The sequence below is a fragment of the Coenobita brevimanus genome, chromosome 50, assembly GCF_032717465.1.
Source record: "Coenobita brevimanus isolate Jiangsu-jjx chromosome 50, ASM3271746v2, whole genome shotgun sequence".
Classification (NCBI taxonomy): Eukaryota; Metazoa; Arthropoda; class Malacostraca; order Decapoda; family Coenobitidae; genus Coenobita; species Coenobita brevimanus.
Genome location: NC_137003.1, coordinates 51385377 through 51409538, shown reverse-complemented (window position 1 = coordinate 51409538; position 24162 = coordinate 51385377). Strand labels below are relative to the sequence as shown.

At 42.7% G+C, this 24162-nt stretch overlaps 1 protein-coding gene across 1 annotated transcript in view; it reads left to right on the top strand.

Moving 5' to 3' along the window:
• Positions 1 to 24162, top strand: part of LOC145399794 (dipeptidase 1-like) — a 406473-nt gene that overhangs the window by 293179 nt on the left and 89132 nt on the right. Inside the window, exons 8-9 of the mRNA XM_080272342.1 lie at positions 13112 to 13262; positions 20193 to 20268. Coding sequence (XP_080128468.1) covers positions 13112 to 13262; positions 20193 to 20268 — 227 coding nt within the window. The remainder of the gene's footprint in view (positions 1 to 13111; positions 13263 to 20192; positions 20269 to 24162) is intronic.

Sequence of the window (24162 nt, the reverse complement as noted above, 5' to 3'; positions counted from 1 at the left end):
AGGAGAGCGAAGGAAGCGATAAACAAAGCCGTAAATGTGGGAAAGGTGCATGAGAAACAAATCACGAATATGAAACAAGGTTTAGGATGAAAAAAAAAAAAGATGAAGTAGTAGTACTTATAACACCTGGCTCATCTGGACGTGAACCTAGTGGACTGTGGGCCGGCCGAAGTTGCTCGTCTCCTGTAGTTCACCATTCTCCTTTCAGGGAATAGACAGGGAACTAAGGAACGTTTGCATAACTAGGAAATGGAGCAGCCCAGTCATTATAGTGCTATCACCTGAAGTCGTCCCTCTCCAGCACCCCCTCCCCCACACCTCTACAGCACCCTCTCCCCCCACACCTCTCCAGCACCCTCTCCCCCATACCCCTCCAACACCCCCTCCTCCACACCCCTCCAACACCCCCTCCCCCACGCCCCTCCAGCACCAGGATAAAGAACGAGAGAGGCACGGAGGGAGGTAAACAGGAGAATGAAAGAGAGGTACTGGTGTAAAAATAGGAGTGCTATGTGTGTGTGAAGGCTACGACAAAAAGTGTGGTAAAGGTGAGGGCAGATGCCACTAGGCCCTTAGCCTGTTGCAGTTTATTCACCCCTGTATCCTGGGATACCTGGCCACTGTATATCTAGGTTACCATAATTACTTCGCGTGACCCTAGAGACTCATTTTACCGACCAATTCAAAATGAAGGGATGTGCATCTGAATCGAATAGCGCTACTTGCCCACATAAGGAGACGAACCCTGGTGCCATTGAGCCGGCAGACTCGTTGATAGCAATGCTAATCACTCCGGCACCGCGGCGGTAAAGGGCGTAGCAAGGACCAATACAAAGGTAAGAAGATGAAAAGGAAACGCAGAACCAGAGAGGTAAGAGGTATTAGAGATGTGTGGCGGTAATACAGAGGACGTAGAGGGGTAGTGGGTTGGAAATAAGAGGGATGAAGATACGGGAGGGCTAAGAGAGGGGCTATGAGAGAGGCAAGGAAGAAACAGAGGCATATGAGGTAAGAGAGGTATGAGGATGAAACAGGGGGACGGAGAGAAGTATTTTGAAATAGAGGTAAAGAGTGTATGGGGTATGGGAGGGTTAAATAGGGGTGACGAGAGAGGTAAAGAGGTGAGAAGAAAGTGTAAATGCAGAGGCGTAAGAGGTAAAGTGGAAATATCGAGGGACGGGGAGGGGGGGGAGGGCACCGAAGTAGGAAGAAGAGAGATCGGGGTACGCGGGAAGAATGAAAATTGCGCAGGAAAAGAATGAAGGGTTGAAAAAAACATGAGAAGGAAAGTCCTGGAGGAAAAAAAAATACAGGAAAGGAATCGAGGCATGAAGTAGAGGAACTGAGGAAGGTTCCAAGAATGCTAGGGATACGAAGCGAGGAAGAAAAAGGCGTAGAAAAAAATCGAGGGTGAAAGTAACATGAGACACAACGCAGAGTCATGGAGGTTGGCTCTCGAGTTAGAAGCAAAAGGTACAAGAAAGGTGAAGAGGATGTAACTGAGGAAGGGAGAGGGGTGCTGAAGTAAAAATAAGAGTGCAAAGAATGAGACAGGGGAACGAAACGGGGTAGGATTGGGGGGTGAAAAGCCACGAAAATGGGAGGGAGTAAGAAAAGAAAACGAGTGACATAAGCTGGGATTCAGAATTGAAAAAAAAGAAGAAAAAGAGTTAAAGGGGATGCAGCAGAGGAGGAGAGGTTAAGGCCGTACTTTCAAATTGAACTGTGCGGACGGAATGACTGAGTGCTAATCTTTGACGATAATTTTTGAAGCAATTGACAATATATAAAGTGTCTGGCTTGTCTGAATCGTACCTAACATCACTCTTATCATTCTATATGGGGTGAAAGTTAGTCGCCATTTCATTCTCACAAGCATCCTACAAAAACCGCTGACAGAGAGAGAGAGAGAGAGAGAGAGAGAGAGAGAGAAGAGGGGGGTGGTGATTAGTCTACACCTTTGTGCTTTCAGTTTTAAGACTACGGTATTTAAGCAGAACTAAGCATTTGGGGTGCTGGACTGAACGAAAGGAGCGATGGAAAAAGACACAAAGGTTGGAAAGAAATCTGAAAGGCAAAACGGGGCTATGGGCACAGATATTGGACTAGAAATAGCGACACCAGGATTGCAGAAGTGGAATAGGGGATGAGGCGGAGGGACTGAGAGGGAATAAAAGTGCAAGGGTCACATGAGGGGAGCTGAAGGGGCAAATGATGACAGGGGTGCGGAGGTGGAAAAGAAGCATTAAAGGCAAAGCAGGGACAAGAGCAATGATCCAGAGAAAAGAAAATGAAAACCCACACAGCGATTATGGGGTATGAAATAAGGGAATGGAGAGGTATAATGAAGGGAAAGGGTACTAGGGGTGTGGGAAGGAAATGAGAGCTGCTGCGGGAAAAGCGGAGAGAAGGGAAAGGAATAAGAATGGCAAAACTGGAATAGACAGAGCTGAAGAGCTGACAGAGGTATTGGAGAAAATTAGTAAGAATGTATTGTGTGCTACATGAGTCGAAAGGAGAGATGAAAATGCCAGGAGGCTGGAAAAAAGTGTGATTGGTAAACGGAAAAACATATTAAGTAACTGATAATTTAAAGTAAGAGTGGTACAAGAATACGTACAGGAGTGATATAAATGTACAGACAGGGGCACTGAGGTAGAAATAAGGTGCTATGGATGCAGGAGGGGGAGAAAGAGGCGATCAAAATACAAAGGAAGGAGAGGTGTGGGAGAGGTAAAACAGGAGCAGTAAAACACATAAGGCACAAGAGAGTTATGCAAGATGGCAAGATGAAATAGAGGATGTAGAAAGATACTGCGGTAGAAATAAGAATGAGAGTAATGTGGGGAGAGGAACACTTGGGATGACGACCAAGGTGCCAAGGTTGACGAAGAGATTGGAAGGCAAAATAAGGACACAGAGTGCGGTACTCTTTCAGTAGCAGTAGGCCTAGTTGCAAACCCAAGCTCATCTTAGCGTGAACCCGGTAAATTGTAACCCGAAATTGCCCTTCTTCCTCGGTTCACCATTCCCCTTTCAGAGGATAGGGATGGGTATGAGGGATGGATGTTTGTTTAGCCGTCCGGTCACATTGGTGCCACTACACATAGGCGTCCCAAGCCAACACCGTGGTTCTGTTATAAGAGCAACTGATTCAAGAGATGTGTCAGGAATAAAATCATGGGCCGTTAAGCGAGACTGAGGTACATGTATGAAAGGATGGGTGTGCGAAAGTAGAATTACGAGGGCAATGAAAAAGGCATTAATGTAGGGAAAGCGTAATGAAGTAAGGGTGTCAGACGCAATACACAATTCATCTGTGCAGGGGAGACAAGGATACAGGAAAAAAAAAAGTACTGGAAACATAGGCGCTCGAGGTGCAATAAAATGAGGTTACTACATCAAGGCGATCAAGAGGTAGAGCCCGAACACACACACACACACACACACACACACACACACACACACACACACACACACACACACACACACACATTACTTACCACTTACACGAGCGGTATAAAGTGAGGAAGGGTGCTGGAATCCATTTACCAGAGTACACCCATGGGGGCGTTAAAGTGTTGCTTACATTCCTCATCTTAATCATTTTATCAGTATCAAATATTCATACTTCATACTCGTACTCACACTTACACCTCACACTTATACTCACTCCTAATACACGCAATTTCAGCACTCGCACTACTATCCACACTCATACTTAAACTTGATCCCACAGCCACACTCAGCGCTCATACTAATACTCACACTTACACCTCACACTCACACTGACATTCACACTGACACTCATACTTAACACTCACACTGACAACCGCATCTCAAAATCACTCTCACTCACACTTACACTCCCTCTCACACACACTTACACCTCACACTTACACTCACTCACACTCACACCTCACACTTACACTCACACTTAGAGATTTATGATGCACGTTGATGTGGCTCCTGCGAATACGCTTTCTGACAGTTTATGGAATGTGCATGGCTTTTGTGTCGTGACGGTGGGATAGGAAGATAATGATGATGATGATGATGATGATGATGAAAATACACAGAGTCAATATTCACACACCCTATATCACACAAGCTAATCCTCGATAAAATTATTGATGTTAATAGTCAACTGGTCAAAGAAAATATTAAAACAAGACTACAGGAAGGAGGAAAGAAGAGGAAATCAAGGACAAGGAATGGGAAGGACGCAAGGTAGAAAGAAGTGGAAGGAAGGAAGGGAAGAGAAAGAAGAGAAGGGGTCGAAGGGAAGGAGGAGGAAGAGACGGGGACGAGGAGGACCCAGAAAAAGAATGAAAGAACGTCAGGATGAGACAAAGGAAATGGGGTGGAAGGAAAGAGAGGAAGAGAAAGGAGAGAAGGGGAGGAAAGGAGGAAGAATGAATGAGTTGGAAGGAAAGAGAGTAAGACAGGGGAGAGGAAAGGAAGAAGGGACAGAAGAATGAAAGAAATGAGATGACGAAAAAGCATATGGAGGGAATAAAGGGCAAGAGGCTAAGATGAGAATAAAGCAGAGGAAGTAGGAATGAAAGTGACAAGAATGAATGTGGCAGAAGAAATGAGGGGATGAGGAAGGAGAGAGGGAGAGATAGGAAAGGAAAAATGGAGAGGGAAGGAAGGGAGGAAATACAGCGGAAGGAAGGAGGGGAAGAGGAAGAAGAGTAAGGTGAAGCGTGAGGAATGAAGGAATGAGGTGGAAAAAGGAGAAGGAGGAAAACAGGAGAGGAGGAAGGCAGGAAGAAAGGTAGGAGGAAAGAGGTACAGAGGAAGGAGAGGAGGGAGGAAGGAAGGATTGAAAGGGAAGAGAGAAAATGAGGGGAGAAAAGAGAGAATGAGAATGAAGGGAAGATAGGATGGGAACGACAGAAAAGATGTGGAAGGAAAGAGGGAAAGGGAAATGAAAGGAAAGAATGAAAGGAGGAGACAATGAAGGTAAGGAAAGATGAGGAAGCAACTAGAAGGAATGAAAGACAAGAGGTAGAGAGGACAGAAGGAAGGGAAGGATGAATGGACGAGAATGAGGTAGGAAGAACAGAAGGAGACTGGAAAAATAAAGAAAAAGATATGACGAAACTGAAAATAATGGGAATAAAAAGATAGGAAAAGGAGAGGATAAAAAATACGAGTGCAAGATGATATAAGAGGGATGATGAAGAGGAAGGGGGATGGAATGAGAGGAGCAGTGGAAAAGATAAAAGAAAAGGATTATAATAAGAAGACAAGAGGGCGAAAGGAGGGGAATGATAAAGGAAGAAGAAAGAAGACGGAAAGGGAGAGGAAGAAAGAAAGGTGAAAAGAGAAAGGAAGAAGAAACGGTGTATGCAAGAGGAGGGAGAATAGGAGATGTAGAAGCGGATATGATGCATGAAAGAACAAGAAGGGGTAAGGGGAAGAAGAAGCGAAAGTAGGAGGGAAACTTGGAAGAGAAAGAAGGCTGGTAAATGTTAAAGGAAGACAGAGAGACACAAAGCAGAAGGAACGGATGGAGAGGGGAATGAGAGGGGGAAGAAAGAAAGGGAGAGATGAGTAGGGGATAGTAGGGGAGAGTGGAAGGAAGAGGAGGAGAGGGAGAGGGAGAAGAGGGAAAGGATGGAAGGAGGAGAAGGAGAGGGGGAAAGGATGGAAGGACGAGAAGGAGAGAGGGAAATGATGGAAGAAGGCGAAGAAAAGAGGGCGAATGTGGGAAGGAAGTGAAAGGAGAGGGAGGGAGTAGGAGGGGAGGGAGAGAGGGAAAGAAGAGGGGAAAGTAGAGAAGAAAGTGAGAAAGGGAGGGAAGGAAGGGAAGGGGGGAAGGAGAAGGGAAGGGAAGGACGGGAAATAGAGGAACAGGGAAGGTGGGGACGGAGGGGGGAAGGGAGAGGGAACAGAGAAGGTAAGAGGTCGAGAAATGGGGGGAAATGGAGAGGGAGTCAAGGAGGGGAGTGATATGGGAAGGAAAGGGGTTACGAAGCGAGGGAAGAAAGGGAGAGAAGGAGGCAAGAAAGGGAATAAAGGGAAGGGAGGAAAGGAAGGAGAGAGGAGGGCAGTAGGAGAGAGAGAGAAGGGGAGAGGTGCAAAGGAAGAACATGGGGAGGGGAGGAGGGAAAAAGAACTGTGCAGACGTATGATGGAAAAACAGGGGAAGAGGAAGGAAAACATGGGGAATGAAAAGTAAAGGAAGAGAGAATGCGAAAGAGGATGAGAGGAGAAAAGAACAGGAGGGAATAGGAGGGTAAGGGGAGTGGTGAGTGCGGGAGGGAATGAGAGCAGTGAGGCTGATAGCTGGAAGTACCGACAGTCTGGGAGGCGATAAGAGATAGTGTGGGGAGAGGGGGTGAGGAGAACAAGGGGTGAGAGAAGGGGTTAGTGAGAGGAAAGGGGGTTGAAGGGGAGAGGGTGAGTGAAGAGAGGGGGTGGGTGAGGAGAAAGGCCTGAGTGGGGAGAGAGTGGGGGGAGGGAACGGGAGAGTATGGGACGTCTAGGTGAAATGTAAACAGAGAGGTGTGAGGTGCAAAATATGGAATGCACAATGTATTATGGGAGGAGTTTACCCCTCTCACATTCCTGTTCTCACTCTTAGTTGAATAAAATTGTCTGGCGTTTCCTTGATAAAGAAAAAAGAAATTAAAAAAAGGCGACAAGGAGGTGGTTAAGCGGAGCACAGTACAGTATGAGACCTGCGTTGTGAGTAGTGAGACAGGAACTGTGAGGCATAAGCAAGGAACGCTGCTGCCCGGGAAGAGTAGGAAGAGGAAGTATATTGCGTGTGAACTGTGGGATATCAGGTGTAAGGCGTGTGGCACGGATGTGAGGTGTGAGGCGTGAGGTGTGAGGAGTAGGGTGTGAACAATGAGGGTATGGGAGTAAGAAGGATAAAAGGTGGTATGAAAGGAAGGCGTGTGTAAGGTGGTGTGCGTGTGGTAAGGTGAGAGAGAGAGCTGTGTGTGAGGGGCCTGACCTCGTACTATCACATGGGCACACGCCACGTGTAATATAGTACAAATGTTATTGCTTTAGACATAGTCATTTCTCTCTCTCTCTCTCTCTCTCTCTCTCTCTCTCTCTCTTTCTCTTATATATATATATATATATATATATATATATATATATATATATATATCCACACATTGTGAAGAGACTAGGGGATTTGGTTCTGACCGGTGGTTGGAGGGCTGGGAATGATCACACTTAACTCAGACAGGTTGACAGAGCAAAGTTTCATCAAAAAGAGAAGGTTCAAGCTAACCAAGTTGCACTCACACGTTGGTGTTTGTCTTCAGACACACACACACACACACACACACACACACACACACACACACACACACACACACACACACACACACACACACACATACACACACCAAACAGGCGGTGACACGAAGAGATCCTTGTAAGATACAGTGACTAAGTGACTCATTAGCACTGCGAGCTTCAAGCGGAGTGACACCCTGGCATTATCACCACACACAGGATCCCATAATTAACACATCCACCTCCTTACACCATGCAGCAGTTCACAGTTACCCCACCACATAATACTACTACTGCTAATGCTACTACTCTTACTACACACACACACACACACACACACACACACACACACACACACACACACACACACACACACACACATACACACACACACACACAATCATCTCACAATCTACCCTTACACTCCCCCCTTACAACAACCACGGTTCATAGCATATGCCACTGAGAAAGTAACACCATCTCATAACATCCCCCTCCTCTTCATAACATCCCCTCCCCCTTCATAACATCCCCCTCCCCTTCATAACATCCCTTTCCCCTCTCATAACATCCCCCTCCCCCTCGTAACATCCCCCTCCCCCTCATAACATCACCCTTCCCCTTATGATATCACCCTCCCCCATAGCATCTCCCTCCCCCTCATAACATCTCCCTCCCTTTCATAACATCCCCCTCCCCATAACATCCTCCTCCACCTCATAACATCTCCCTCCCCCCTCATAACATCTCCCTCTTCCCCTCATATGGCACACTGCAGTACATGACAAACCATTTAATACACTCATGATATGGGTATCAAAAAATACTTTATATCTCCATCTTGTTCACAAAAATAACTACATCACCTGATAGCTACAACCTTATCGTCGACTTTATCTTTCATCTTCATCATCATAATTCATCACTGTGTCTTATTGTGCTTATAATCATCATCATCATCATCATCATCGTCGTCGTCGTCGTCATCGTAATGATTCTTCTTCTTACTGTATTGTTATTATTATTATCAGGTTCATTTATCATTTTCCTTATTATCATCATCACTGACGTCATCATTTTCTTTATCTTTATCATCATTATGGTCATCATCTTCACCATCATTGCCATCTTAATCCTATATCTTCTATTTTTTGCATGTTTCATTGGTCTTGATTTACGGATATAAGTTCATATCAGAAGCTGCTCGATATCTGATTGTATTCTTTGTATTGTCATTCACTTGTATTTGTCCACTGATACACTAGAATCTCTCTCTCTCTCTCTCACCGCCTAGGTAAGGTTGTGAGGCGGGATGAGTTATCACTTGTGTTAAATCCCTCGCATTCTTCATCTGTTTTTTCAGCCCCCTAGACACACACACACACACACACACACACACACACACACACACACACACACACACACACACACACACACACACATTTCTCTCTCTCTCTCTCTCTCTTTTTCTTTATTTCATTATTTCTTGTTCTGTCTCCGTCTGTCTATCTGTCTATCTTAACCTTTTCTCAGCGCGTTTTCTAATATACACAGCACAGCACAGCAAAAGCAACAATGATCACCTTACTGACTATGGGCACGTACATGTTATCCATACACATAAAACCAAACTAAAACAAAGGGATAAACAAAGAAGATACTGAATATAAGCTTTTCTAATCTAAGCTTGCCCCTGTGGTAGATGACGAAGCTTGGATATGTGTAACTGTGTAATCATACTTAGCTATTAGTGTATGTTTAATTGTGTAGTCATGTTTATCTCTTTTACAGCACTTATTATACACTGTCTCTTAATCACAAACTGGATATGGAGTGATGTATACGAAGAGGACATAGGCATTGTCACTTGTTTACGTATCAGTATTGGAAACTGTGCGCCTGCTCATGTATAGGCAGCAGATATACACAGAAGTAGTCACGCATAATTGTAACTTAAAATACATATCAGAACCGACTTTTATATATGCAGTTAGAATTTACAGAGACCGTCTACACATCCACTACCATTTGTACTACTTATCTCTGCGAATATTTAAGGTTTTTATAGATACCGTATAAACAAAAAGATAAAATCAGTATGTATGTAGTTTGTCATATACAGATAATTTAACTGGTATACAGAGAGTCAATTATGCATGACGGAATTTGTATATAATTGATACGATTATACACCAACGCATCAGCAACATTATTGACGTTATTGTAAAAATCTGTGGCCTACTAACCACAAAATACACACATTTTTCAGGCAGGGTGTATAATATTATAAACATACATAGAGAAAATATCCATACACAGAGAGACGCATCATCCAACATATAGCCAGGGTGTGTGGAGGGAGAGAGAGAGAGAGAGAGAGAGAGAGAGAGAGAGAATGGATGTATGTGTGTGATGTGGGTGTCAGCTCTTGTGTGCCATAGACGAGGTTATTCTGATGGTAAATGCATCCCACAAATGATTTAATAACAAACTGCGTAACAATAAAAGCCAACTGGAACAAAGGACACACTACAACAGAATCAGAGCAAAAGCATAAATAGTCGTATATGGTCATAGGTTTTCAGCACGCGGAACAAATGTCAGTATTTGTATTCAAAATGGAAACACAAAGAAAAAGAGATGGTTGTCGTGGGTGTTCGAGGGATTACATGGTGAGTGGAGGAGGGGTTCACCAGGTACAGTAGAATCTTAGGACCAGAAGAATAAGAGGGAGGGAAGGGGTGAAAAGACAGGCATCGTTCTGCAGGGACCATCTTAAATAAAAGTATATTACGCTACTCTTCATATTCGACAAAGATCCGTAGTTCCTTTCAGCTCAGTTGATGGCTAAATGTAGTCAGATAGAACGGTCGATTTGGCCAGGAACCAAAGAGTTTCATTCCCATTTCATTAATTAGGCTCATAGAATCTCATGTTGTCACGACTTAGTATCCAAGTTTAGAGGCTGTTCTGCTTCCGCGAACCGACTATGGTCTGATAGGTTTGTCAAGGAGTATACATTGTGTTTCCCGAAGAGGACGGTAAAAAGGGTGAGGTGTGTTGTTCCACTTCATAAACAAACAACCTGGTTAGCCCCACAGATTTTAGTGGAATAACACAAGCAAGGGTGAAAGAATTTAGCCTATAAACATAGTTAAAATCAAAACAGATGTCAGCGTCAAAGCACAAACAGAGATAAGTATCGCTACATTCATAAATACACACACACACACACACACACAGAAATACACCACAATCATTTAAGTTCCGTTAAAACAAAAACTGACTACAGAACGCCCATAACAATATTCATATGTGGTTCTGGGTAAAACCAGATTCAAAGCAACAGTGCGTAGAAATGCTAGTTATTCTGCTTGTGCCACGTATCAAGTCACATCTATCTCTGTCTATGTGTCTATTTATCTATCTATATTTGTCTGTTTTAATCTGTTTGTCTATGTCTGTCCTGTGTCTGTTTCTATGTCCTTCTGCCTGTCTGTCTGTCTGTCTGTCTGTCTGTCTCTGTCTGTCTGTCTCTCTCCTATACCTGCACTAAACAGACTGACTCAAGGTTCTTACGTTCCCGATGGGGCGATATAGAAATCAATATGGGGTGAGGCTGCAACATTGATTACTGCAATATTGGACCATCGGGAAATTGCAACGTGTACTCACCCCACCTCCAGACAGGATAATGGTTCAAAGGAACAGCAGTGAAGGGAATAAAAGCAGATCATGAATATTTCCTTTAAAAACAAGTGGTGTCGGGCACAACAAACCTCGCCCAACAGCAGTTATTTTATTGCTGTTAAATACTGACTTGTTCCTGCCATTTCGTGTCAGTGCACAATTAAAATCTAAGGTAATGGCGCAAATGTTTTCAAGTTAGGCCCTCTGAAAATCAGTGAAAACCCACATGGGATTTCCTGTATGTTGATAATAGTTAGTATCTATCTTCAACCATTTTCGAGTTATAGCCCCCTGAATATCCGTGACCCCGAATCTGACTTTTCATGGTCATTGTCTCGGTGCCAAATGAAGGCCCACACTGCGAGTTCCTGTATGTTCCTAATAGTAAATACCTCTATGTTCAACCGTTTTCAAGTTATAGCCCTCTGAAATTCGTGGTCTTGATTTTGACCTTTCAAGGTCACTCGCTTACCTCCAAAATTTAATCACTTTCTTTGGGGACCAGTGCCCAAATATCCTGAAAGTTTCATGTAATTCCATTCGGCCGTTTTTACGTAATGTTGTTAAATAACAAACACACAAAGAAACTAAGAAGCTCGACCAAAAACAATACCTCATCGGATTCCGTCCGGGCTAAGTAAGAAGTAGTATCTCTATATAAGAAACCTAAATTCAACGAACATGGTGAAGGAAACTGTTCATTTTTCATGAACTTCGCTCGTCTTCATTTTCTTCCCACCTTCTCAGCTTTCATCAAACGGTTTGCTTTTAGCGCATTTACAGCAATATTTACCATCAGGAGTTGGTTACATCAAAGTTTGGCTTACATTCGAGTACTAAAATGTCATGAAAACATGTGGAGGCTTCCTGCTTCATTAACACTGCTTGTTGTCTCACGTGCTGACCTTGTTTTCCTAGGCAGATTTGTTGGTAAGCGACCAGTAATGACAAAATATCATAAGAGCAGAAATAAGGCCTCCCTATAATATGAATTTACGTATGGTAAATCACAAATGCTGGGTGGCCACAACCAACACACTTTTAACTGGTTAACTGTGAATAGCCTGTTTGATTGAAAAATGCCAGAAATACTGTGATTTCACCAATCTTTTAACACAATCAGAGATGCAGAATGCTAAAGCCAAGACCTTGGTAACTTCATGATATACCCATAGTTTGATAAGGGTTGCTTGTAGCTCTGCAACATCTCAGATTTTTACCTGCCCCCGCCCAGGAGGGGATCGGGGACGGGTGTTGTTTTCACTCGGTTTGTGTTTGTTTGTTTGTTTGTGTCTGTCTGTCTGTCTGTCTGTTAATAACTTCACGCCAAAACTACTGGTATATTTTGACTAAAATTACAGGGATGGTGGGCTACGACCTTCTGACCACCTGATTAAATTTTGGGCCAAATTGGGCCAAGGCGCAAGCTGTAGGCCCCCCCCTCCTCCAAAAAAAAAAAGGGGGACGGGTAAAAATCTTTCTTAGCCATAACTCCTTTCAAATTCGTCATATCGACATGAAACCAAAACCTAAAGGCGCATCTTTCAAATTTGCATCCTAAAACATGCCTCATTACATCAGGGGGGTCACCCCCCAGTTAGCGGTAAGGGGGTCAATGTCAGGTGGTCGGGTCTAAAATCTCAAATGGGCATAAAATCGTCAATTTTCACCCGCTTTACCCCATATTTGATATGTGACATCTTTAACTAGACATCCTGTTGTGTTTATACGTCAGCACTAAAATGACTGCCGGGGACTGGTTTGCTGTGCCTTGGCACCGCTTCTTGTTTAATTAATATTTCTTTCATTACACCCTTCCATGAGGAGTACAAAATACAGTATTTTTAGGGGCATGCCTCTTCCTTCCTCACAATTATTTTTTTTTTACTGCACCAAGATACTGAACCTAACCAACCATCACGGGCATATAGGAGACATACGACTTTCGACTGCCCCGTAGCCGTCCTGTGTCTTAGCTTACATTATGTCCAACTGCCGGGCTATGATGGCTCTGGGCACTTGATGACTTTTAGAATATTGCCCCATGAGATAATTATAGTGTAAGGAAAAAAAAAATACTGTGAATATCAATATGCATTCTGTTAATCTGTCTGTCTCTATATCCGTCCATCTATTTACCTGTCTGTGTCAGAGGTTGAGGCAGCGTTTAAGGACGGTCGCATCGCCAGTCTGATCGGCGTTGAGGGCGGCCACGCCATCCAGAACTCCCTGGGGGTCCTGCGTGCGCTGAGAGACCTGGGTGTACGTTACCTCACCCTCACCCACACCTGCAGCACGCCATGGTAAGTACCTACAGCCACCCCCCACACCCTCATCCCCACACCTACCTCACCCTCACCCACACCTGTCCTCCTATACCTGTACAAGTCTACCTGTCCTCCTATACCTGAACAAGTCCCTATACACCTGTAGCAGTCTCGAAACACCTGCACCAGTCCCTCAACACCCACCAATTCTCACACCTACACCAGTCAATACACACCTGTACCCACTCCCACCTACCCACACCAGTCACCACACAACTTCAGGCCATTACATCTGCACCAGTTGAACACCCTGGTAATTCCCACACTTCAACATACAGACTTGGACAAATCTATGGATAAGAATATTGCATTAAAGCTGCAGGTCAATCAGGGTAAAACCATGTGCCGTAGGATTTTTCTTTCTTACACTAATATTTGTATGTGACTATGTTTTGGCGCCAGCACGACATTTTAATTATACTTCCTGGACGAAATGGTTAAAATATAATGAGGCGTGGAATAAAACTGGTTTATACCGAAGATAAGGACCTCGCTTACCTCAGGGATCAGTCTTAATTTTAAGACTCGTCTGATGGAGGTCAAAGAAGTCAGATCATGGTAACTTTGGAGGTAAATATACTCCAAACATTAGACGACCATCCAAGATAAATTTTAGAATATTGCTCACGTAATATCACTCAGGGATGTATGAGGCTGGTCACTCTCATTTATATGTCAGGATCAACTTGCCTAGCCCCGGGCTCCTACTCTCTTCAAAGGACAACACAGAATTAGCTGCTGATCCTGATGAGGTCTAATTGGTCTGCATCCCATATCGTGGAGTGCAGTCAGGTGCGATATATGGGAGCCTGGCATGTTCTCATCTTCGGCAGGTGCTTCAGAAGAGGTCATAAAAAATATAGGGCTTGTTTACATCCTTATCCTCTCAGTTTTAATTCATATATATATATATATATATATATACTCAGCTCGGGAAAGACTTTTCGAAGTGCATGGGTAAAATACGAGTATGACATCTTTCCAAAGTTGACTAAAATCGTCTGAAAGCTAAAAGAAAAAAACTGAAAATACTGTACGACGTGGAACTGATGAGGTTATTAATACAGTTAATGGACATGCAATCTACTGCGCCTGGTATTTTGCACCAAGTTTAGTTCTGTTCATAGCAAATCCCGATAAAGATATCCTGCACTTTTTTTCTTTTTTTTTCTGTCACTGCGTGAATATGACTGAACACAACATTTTTTATGGATGCATCCAGTGACTCACTAAATTTATATAAACATTTTTTGTGCCACGGCTCGTGACATGACGATATATTGTGTAGGGTTTGTGAAAATATTGTTTGTCTGTCCCTTTCGCTTCCTATGGGCGGATCAAGCCATTTAACCGAGGTTACTGCAAGCGGCTTAGTTCGGTTGAGCAAAATTCGAGTTATAAGAGCTTTGACAGCGGTCCCGATTGATCTCTGGAATGCTCGAGTTTTACTTACCTGCGTAACTTCATAACTTAATGTGGATTCTGCATCAGTAGAAAATTTAAGTTCGTCCCTGGCTGAGAAAGTGTTAAGTGAATCTACTTATTTCTGTGTACATAATTTTCTTTTATCATATTATCAGTGAGATTTCATAGTATGGTCCTGTGGTTCTACTCAGTCCCTTCAGCCAGAGAACGTGCTTTACTTTTATCATATTCTTGATCTCCAGAGAATTTAATTCGGCTTAGGGGAAGCGATTCAAAGTGGAAGGGTCAGATATAGCCTTTAACAACCCTTTCAGTACAAATTATGTTTCCTAAGTAGAATCAAATCATATGGAGACAGTATGAATAAAATGAAACAGATCTGTTTTAATTGAGAGAGTTAAGGGCAACAAATGTAAGGAGAGGATGGGTCTGTCTTTCTACCACCAAACTGCCATGTTACTTCCTTACCAATATTCTCTGTGGAGATAACAGGGAGTATTTTGCTAGATAATTGGGCACGGAGATAAGTAAAATCAGAGTAAAAATCATATCAAGCTTTAGAAAGAGTCCGTTGAAAAAATACGGTCAAAATGACACAAAAAGAGACTCAAAACTGACATAGTAACACAATTATACAGCCAGTCTAGGAGACCCAGGCAGTGCCTTGCAGTGCACGGTTAATATATATTACATCTGCGTAAATAATACTGTCAAATAACTCCGCTTTGGGTGCCATATAAGTGTGTCAGCGGCAGGAAATGTCTATGCTTCAGGTGTCGTATATGTAAATTACTGTTTCCTGTCACCCTCTGAAACCTGCTGATTCTAATTCGGCACACAAAAGATGCCAAACATTCCCTTTGATGATACCACGCCACATCAGTACTACGCATGTCATCCGGAGGCCGTGACAGAACAAGAATGTGTGTGTCTGTGTCTGCAGTGTTTGCTCTTGATTATACTGTAAAACTGTATGTTTGGGGGGGAGGGATAATGAAACAAGAAATGTGTGAAAAATGATTAAAGTATTTGTAGCATATGGAGAGCTGGAATAATTAAGAATTTTGTACCATTTCAAGGTAATTTCTGAACATAAGAATGACTGTTGACGTAACATTTACGTAACGCGTAATGGTAAATACATGGTCCACTAGAAAATATTTACTGAATCTGTTTGTGTTGTTTTAATGATAAGTAAGCACTGATGATGGATGGTGCAGCTGGCTTGAATTGCTAAGCTTGCAGTAAGTGCTAAAGATGCCACAAGCTCAAGGAACCATTAATTTTACCATTTTATAAAGCTAAAGGTGGTTTTTGAAAGGTCTGATTCTACTCTCACCAGGCATATTGAAAATGACATATGGCACACTCATGTTAAGATCACTACTCTGTGTTTTCATTATGTTCCTCAAGAATCCCATTTCGTCTTATTTTATGGATGTAGCTTTAAACTGTTTCATATATACAGAATCCTTGTAACCGGATAAAAGGATTTCCCCCGAACAGAATCACGTATTTTACCAAGCAGAATATTTTACCATGAAAAATGAGACAACACTTGAACCAACTGCCCCTCCCCCACTACACACACACACACACACACACACACACACACGGCCCAGCTTTACATACCACTGACGCTCATCCTGAATCCCCCAATCCTATCGTGCTCCCTGGCTGATGCTCTTTTGGCGAAATCCCAGCCTTGCTATCTGGCCCAACACACGCCCCTTCACCACTCTCTTATCACCTTCACGAGGGCGTCACATTTGCATACAGATTTAAAAGATGAGACGAAACGCAGGGGCAACATGCTTTAAAAACAGGTAATACATTAGGTTCCTGACTTACGAAGAACATTTTAGATCGTGTTTATATTATTTTCATTCATTCCATCCGATGAAGTAATTTCCGTTTCATGCTTACTCCAGACAATTTTCATTTGTATTGAAGAGCTTACAGAAGGCTAAATATTGCTCCTACAGGTCGAAAAAGCCTGTCCTAAACTGAACACAAAAGTCTCGTGACAGCAAGAATGAAATGAAAAATAAACCACCAGACTGAAGAGGGTAAAGGGTGAGACGAAGGACCAGGATATCATGATTCTAACAGTCAGCGAATTACGTAGCTGACTTACGAAGAACATTTGATGTTTTATGCATACTTATCTCGAATTTGGCCGTAATTAATCTTGAATAAAATCGTCTGGTAGCATCAGCACCTGTAGGGTTTACGGGTGAGACGTTTCAGAGACAGCTAATACTTGTAAATTAAACAGTTCAGTTAGGAAGAAACATTATAGAAAATATAGTTATTATATTCACCTTAAATTCGATCAAAAGCTTGAGTAAAATCGTCTGGTGGCAGCAACAAAACCTTCAAAGGTTAAAGGGGAGATGGAGAGCAAGACCAACGTAACCCAAAGACAGACTTTGAATAAAAAAGAATATATATTGTACTCTTTTGAAGGATTTCTCTCGACTGAATGACATGGCCCGGTGTTTAAGTTCAATTTCTAGAGATACCATAGCAGAGAAATGGTTACGCAGATTAGTATTAAAAGCCTCTAACTGCTATAATTTTCCTCAGCTGAACAAAATTTTCTAATATTAGCCTGAATATACCCAAATCCACATAACGGGTTAAAGCGTGACGCGAAACACCGAGGCAACATGTTACGTACATGTATTTAAAAAAAAAAAAAGAGTGTACAGAGACGGTGACCGAGTCAGTGGAGGTGATTTGCTGTCCCAGCGGGCGAGGGTACGAATCCTGGCTGGGGCTGGGAACAGTTTAAGGATTTGATTTTCGATAAAGCAGACTTGAACTATCCATCATAAAAACCCCGACATGTCCTATAAATACCCCGCTAATACCAGTATATAATTCCTGTATGTGGCAGCCCTAGCCTTTAGTATGGACAGTGTACAGTATGTTGGCGTCCAAATGGTGACATGTGGAAGATGTGTGATACATAGCAGGACTGCTGGGCCTTAGGGAACTGACTATGAAGCCTGTGCCCAGAGTCGGACGAAAAAAAAAAAAAAAACTCTGGAAATCACTTAAATTATATTTCTATGTCGGCTAAACAAAGACTATTCAAGTGCCCAGAAGGAATCAAGTGCAGTAAAATGTTAAAAACTATAACGATTAACATTTTGGCAGAAGTTGAAGCACTGCATACTTTATTCCATTTCGCGACAGATGATTTTATTCAGCTGACAGGCTCGCGGCAGGCAAAGGGTTAAGCCATAGAGTACAACAGGACCCTAAATTGTAAAATAACAATAAAAAAGGACCACCACTGATACAGTAGGCATCCTTAGATGAATAATGAAGGAAAATCAGAGTATGTACAGTATTGAGTCTGGTTGTGGCTATCTTTTCTTACAGATTTTAGGCCAACATTACTATAGGTCTGCCCTTCACTGCATAAAATCATGTGACGTTCACAAGGATAAAAAACTTTCGTACCCAAAGTTTGAGAATGTCTGTTCTATAGGGCTCTTTGAAGCACAGTAAAATCGTCTGGTGACTGCAAGAATAGAACAAAAGTGGCTTACTGGAGTTGGAGGAGTTAAGTAAAAGTGGGAAAGGACATGGAACCTCGTACCGGTTAGCCTATACCCATTCACAGACGCTTAAAGTTGTAACACTAGGCCATAACCCGACACCCATTCTGACCCCCGTGAATGTAACGGGTGATTATGGCGTACAACTCGCGTTAAGGGAGGCCACAAACGATGCATATTTTAGCCACAGTCCAACCACAATGCTTGTTTTCAATACAGGGAGGTATGTAAATCGGGGATCTCTCAACAGACTGAATAAAATGGTTTAGTAAGGGGGAGAAAAATATATTATACAATTATGGGGTAGTAAAGGATTTTTTTTTTTTTGTCTGTGTGTAACTTCTTTACTGTGACAGGTCCTTTTTAGGTTGAATAAAATTGTCTGGTGGTAGCCTGAACGAAATAAATGGACCCCATGGTCGTGATGAGATTAACGGTTTACTAGCGGTTTTGTTGGTGGTTTATTCCATGCCCATTTTTTGCGTCCTTTGTCTGTCCCTCCTTTATTCCTGCTCGGTCCATACATCCCCTACAGACTCTTACATTGCCCTTTATGTTGATTTTTATTTTATCTCTTGTCTTGTGGTTTTAACTTTCCCTTATCTCCGAGGCATTTTTCTTCACAACTTTTTCTCGTGACTTCTCTTTTCCTGACAACACATTCAAACCATCAATTTTCCTATAGCCCACGTTCTTGCTCTTTCCCCATTGGACTTTACTGGCCTTTTATCTAATTTTTTTACTCTTTTCCCACCTGTCCTTCTCTGGGCCCTCCTTTACACCCCTTGTCCTTTCTTTTGAGTTTTGTTTATTGGCTCTTACTCACCCTTATCTTGACTCACTTTCCATACAATCCTTTTCTTGACACTCACTTCACTAAAAACTCCTATTACTTGTTCTCACTTTATCCACAGCTCTTTCTCTTGGTAATCTACACCGTTTTCCCACAGTCCTCTCACGTTCACCATTGTTTTTCTTCAACTCCCTCACAGCATTTTCTCTCAGTCCTAGCATTTCCTCTAGCCTCTGTTTTAGGCCTTTAACCTTTTTCTAGCCATATAAAGTCTCATTCTTTCTACAACCCTTTCATGTTTTTTCCACTACATTATTTGATTTTCTTAAAGCCCTGTACAGCTCTCACGCATCCCACAGTCCTGACTATGGATTCTCACCTTTCCCACAGTTCCATCGTAGCACATGCTTTTCCTTCTCTTCGATCTTACTTATCGTACGGCTGCGTCTTCATTAGCTTTTCCTGTTCATCTTGCCCTGTTTAGCCCTCACTCTCCCTACAGACCTGCAAAGCTCTTTTCATTTCCCCTTGCCCTATTCGGTACTCCCCTTGCCCTGTTCAGTTCTTCTCTTCCCAAGGTACCTTCTCCCAGCTCTTGTTTGTCCTTTAGCTCTGTTCAGCTCTCTCTCTAACTGTCTTACCCAGCCTTACCCACAGCCTTATCCAACCCTCCCACCAGCCCTATTTAACCCTCTCCACAGCCCTATTCAGCCCTTTCCACGATTCTGTTCAGTCTTATTCCTCTCCACAGCTCTATTCAGCCCTTCAAAGCCTTATCGAACCCTCCCCACGGCCTTGATCTATCCTCTCCATAGCCTTGTTTAGTCTTCTCCACAGCCTTGTCCAGCTCTCCCAACAACCCTATCCAGCCCCCTCCACAGCTTTATTTAACCCTCTCCAAAGCCTTATCCAGCCCTCTCCATAGCCCTATCTTGTCCTCCCCACACCTTTATCAAGCCCTCCTCACAGTCCTACCCAGCCCTCTCCACATCCTTATCCAGACGTCTCCAACAGCCCTATCTAGCCCTCTCCAATAGCCCTATTAAGCCCCCTCCAGCCGCCCTTTCCAACCCTCTTCACAGCTCTTTCTCGGACCGCCTCTGCTTTGCTTTCCAGGGCTGAGTGCGCTCGCGCGAAGGAGACGGACGAAGAGGATCCCAACTCCCCCCGAGGCCTCACGTTCTTCGGCAAGGTAGGTGTGTGAGTGACGCTGGAGGGCTGGCATGGGAATACTTACTGACAAGAAGTACCTCACTTACTTTCTCTCTCTCTCTCTCTCTCTCTCTCTCTCTCTCTCTCTCTCTTATTCATGCTCTTCGGCAAAATAGGTGTGCCAGTGACGCTGTATAGTAGGACGGAAATGCGTACTCACCCTAGGATTCTCTCGTTTTCCTTCACTCATATTTTTCTCTACATTGACGACATCTCATATTCCTTTTTCTAACCTCAGATGATACTGTATTGCTCAGAGGAAGACTTTTTAAGCTGGAGGGGGAATTTTAAGCTGGAGGGGGAAGATATTGTAGTCTGCATTATCTTCACTACTGCAGGGATGTTGTATGAATAATAAAATGAGGGAAAAAGATGCTAATATTTGCTAGGTTTTCTATGTACATATACATCGTTAACTTTTCTCAGCTTTCAACACCTGTACGCTTAATCACCGTTTCAGGATTCTCTCTCTCTCTCTCTCTCTCTCTCACCTTCAGTTTTGCGCCTAATCTTACTTGCTGAATCTCACTTCCGACTGATCTTTAATGTCCCCCTTCTCTCTCTCTCTCTCTCTCCATTTTATAGCTACACTTACTCACTGAATCCCACTTCCGACTGACCTTTAGTGTCCCTCCCTCTCTCCCTCCCTCCCCCCGCTCTCTCTCTCTCTCTCTACCTATTTAAACGTCTGTCTTGCCTTTTTAGTAGTCATATCCCCATTTTTTCTTACTTTTTTCCCTAGCGGTCCTCTCACATTTGCTCACTTGTCGTTCAATCATCAGCACAGGAATATCTCACTTTCTCACTTTTTTAATCTTTTGCATTGATATCGCCATCGCACAAGCATTTCTCATTTTTCCTTCTCTGCGTTTTCATGTCGCATATATTTTCAAAAGTGTGCCTGTCTATCTTTCTGGCCGTCTGTCTCTCTGTAGATATTAAGAATGAACTATATAGGGGGCTCCAAACGGGGAACTATTTGCAGGAAGTTAATGGTGTGGTTTAAAGGTGCTAAAGTGGCGCCCCTGATGGTCAAAAGTAGGAACAATCAGGTCAGTGTGGTTGAGCTTAGTGGCCGGGTGAGTGGTGGGTGGATGGGCTGGGTGGTTAGACGGGTGGGTGGGGTGGGCATGGGAACAAGTTGGGTGAGCAGGGTGGGTGGGGTTGATGGGTAGGATGGGCTGGGTGTGTGGGCAGGGTTGGATGGGTGGGTGGGTGTTGTGAGACAGGGTGGAACAGTGTGTGTGGGTAAATGGGTGGGCAGGATGGGTGGGTGGGTAGATTGGTAGGGTGGGAGAATGAGTGGGTGGAGAGGGATGTGTGGATGGTGGATGGGTGGAAAAGTGGGTGGGTGGGTGGTTGGGTAGGCTGGTAGTGGGAAAACTGGTCCATGTTGATTAGGTCCATGAAGTAAATAGGTCCATGGTATGAATAAGTCCATGTGGAATATATTCCTAAGGATATGTATACGGGCTCAAGGGAAGAGTTAGGTTTAATGGATTAAATAGGACCTCGGGGGTCGCCTCTCACAAAGAGGTGGCCCTCCAGGACCTCAAGTAATGCCGGCATGCATGGTCGTAGTTTTTTACCCGAGGAAAGCCGAGAACCATGATAGATTCCTCTTATTTGTGGTTCACTATTAATTTCAGTCTAGTCTTTGTTCATCAGTCTCACTGGCGATTGCCCAGCATCCTCTCAGCTTCTCTAACTTTCTTTTTGCTATTGTTCATATTCCCCATCTTTCATTTTCGAAGTTTTCGTATCGATTTTTTTTTTTTTTTTTTTAATCTCTGGACTATCTTCTCTTTATCCAACACGTTACCACTCCATGATTCACTTTTTCTTTTACTTTCTCATTGATTCTTGTGGTGCTAATATCTCAATTTTCACTTCCTTTTGTGTTCGTCTCACCAGCATCACCTTGAGCTTTTCTCACTTTCTTCACCTTTTGCCTTTTTCTACTGCTATGAACTCCATTGCCCCCTCTTTTGTTTTCTGAGTTTGCCGTCTTATTGATTTTTCTGTTTTCGCCCCTTTGCTGACCTGCTCGTTTAATTTCAGTCCGATGACGCATTTTATTTATTTTTTCTTGTTACTTTCAGAAGATTTTATTCAGATTAGGAGAGACTTCTCAACTGATGGATTCGATATACATGGGCTTAACGACCTCCTTAAAGTTGTCTCAATATCTTAGTTTTCTATCTCTCTTGATATTATTATTATCCTCCCTGTTTTCCTTTATTTTTCTCGACTTCTTTCAGTTTTCTTTTTCCCCCCTTCCTTCATCTGTCCACCTGACCTTCGCATTTTTTCACTTTACTAAATATTTCTGATGTTAATTTTTCCATTCTCCATACTTTTCATTGTTCTCATTTTTTACCCATCGGCTTCTCTCATCTCGTATCTCCTTGTTTACCTGACCAACACTCCAAGATTCTCATATTACTTTTTTCTGTTTCTAATATTCTCAGCGTTTAAGGTTTCTGCATTTTTTTTGCTTCTTCAGTTTCGTACCTTGCCTCACGATTCCCTCACTTTCTCACTTTTTGTTGTTCTCAGCATCTCCACTGTAATATTAGATGTTTACTCCCAGCTTCCATCTCACATTTGTTCGCCTGACAGTCACCAGCTCAGTATTCACCCGCTTATTTTTTTCTGTGGCTTATAACTACATCACACATACTTATTTTCTGTATGCACCTGTACACCAAGCTACCCCCTGAGGATTCGCTCGCACCAAAATTTTCTCTTAATTAGTATCCTCACCGTTCAAGTTTGTTGCTTTCTCTCGGCTTTCATCTTTTATTTATTTCGTAATTATCACGCCAGGATCTTTTTTTTTTTTTTTTCCCCACGCTGCTAATATCCCCACATTCAGGCTGTCTAATCTCCCCACCATATTTTTATCCACGACTTTTTAACTTTTTATGTCTGTCTGTCTGTCTGTCTGTCTGTCTATCTATCTATCTATCTGTCTGTCTGTCTATCTATCTGTCTGTCTGTCTGTCTATCTATATATGTATGTCTGTCTGTCTGTCTGTCTGTCTGTCTGTCTCTCTCTCTCTCTCTCTCTCTCTCTCTCTATATATATATATATATATATACTGGTCGTAATATTCTCCGTCATCTAATCTTTAAAAAATTTTCCTTTTCCTTTTCTTTCGTTCATTTCTATACCCTACCATATTTCTCAAAGTCACCTTGTTTTCTACCGCCAATATTTTCGTCGTTCAAACTTCTCGTTTTTTTCTTCTTTTTTCGACGACGTTTCTCTGTATTCATTTGCTCACTGCTCGTTTAGCCACCACTCCAGGATCCGCTTACTTTTCCTCTCTCACCGTCCAAGCTTTTCAAAAAAGTTTTCTTTTCACTTTACCTTGACATTTCCAACTTTGTCTCTTATCTCTTTTACTTCTCTGAAAGAAAAAATCGCGTTTTTTTTTTTTTTTTTTTTTTTTTTTTTTGTGAGTTGGAGCCAACATTTCTCAGGCGTGTGTGATGTGCGAATGAGTGTGAGGCACATTTCACGGGTAACTCCACTGATACGTAATTTAATTCTGAGTGTTATGCTTTTTTCTTTGAATATAACTCACCCTATTCTTTACTGGGAATTAAGGTTAGGGTGACGATGATGGTGATTGTTACTGATGATAATAAAGGTGATGTTTGTTGATGATAATGATAATGATGGTGTTTATTATGAGGACAATGATGGTGATGATAATGATGATGGTGATAATTTCTCTTTATAATTTTTTATTGACTTCTCTCACTTTTAGTGTTCTCTTTGCTTCTCTGACCACCATCAAGTGTGTCTTTTACCTTCCTCCACTTTTATCTGTCCGAGAATTCCAAATTTCTCGTTTCCTCATCT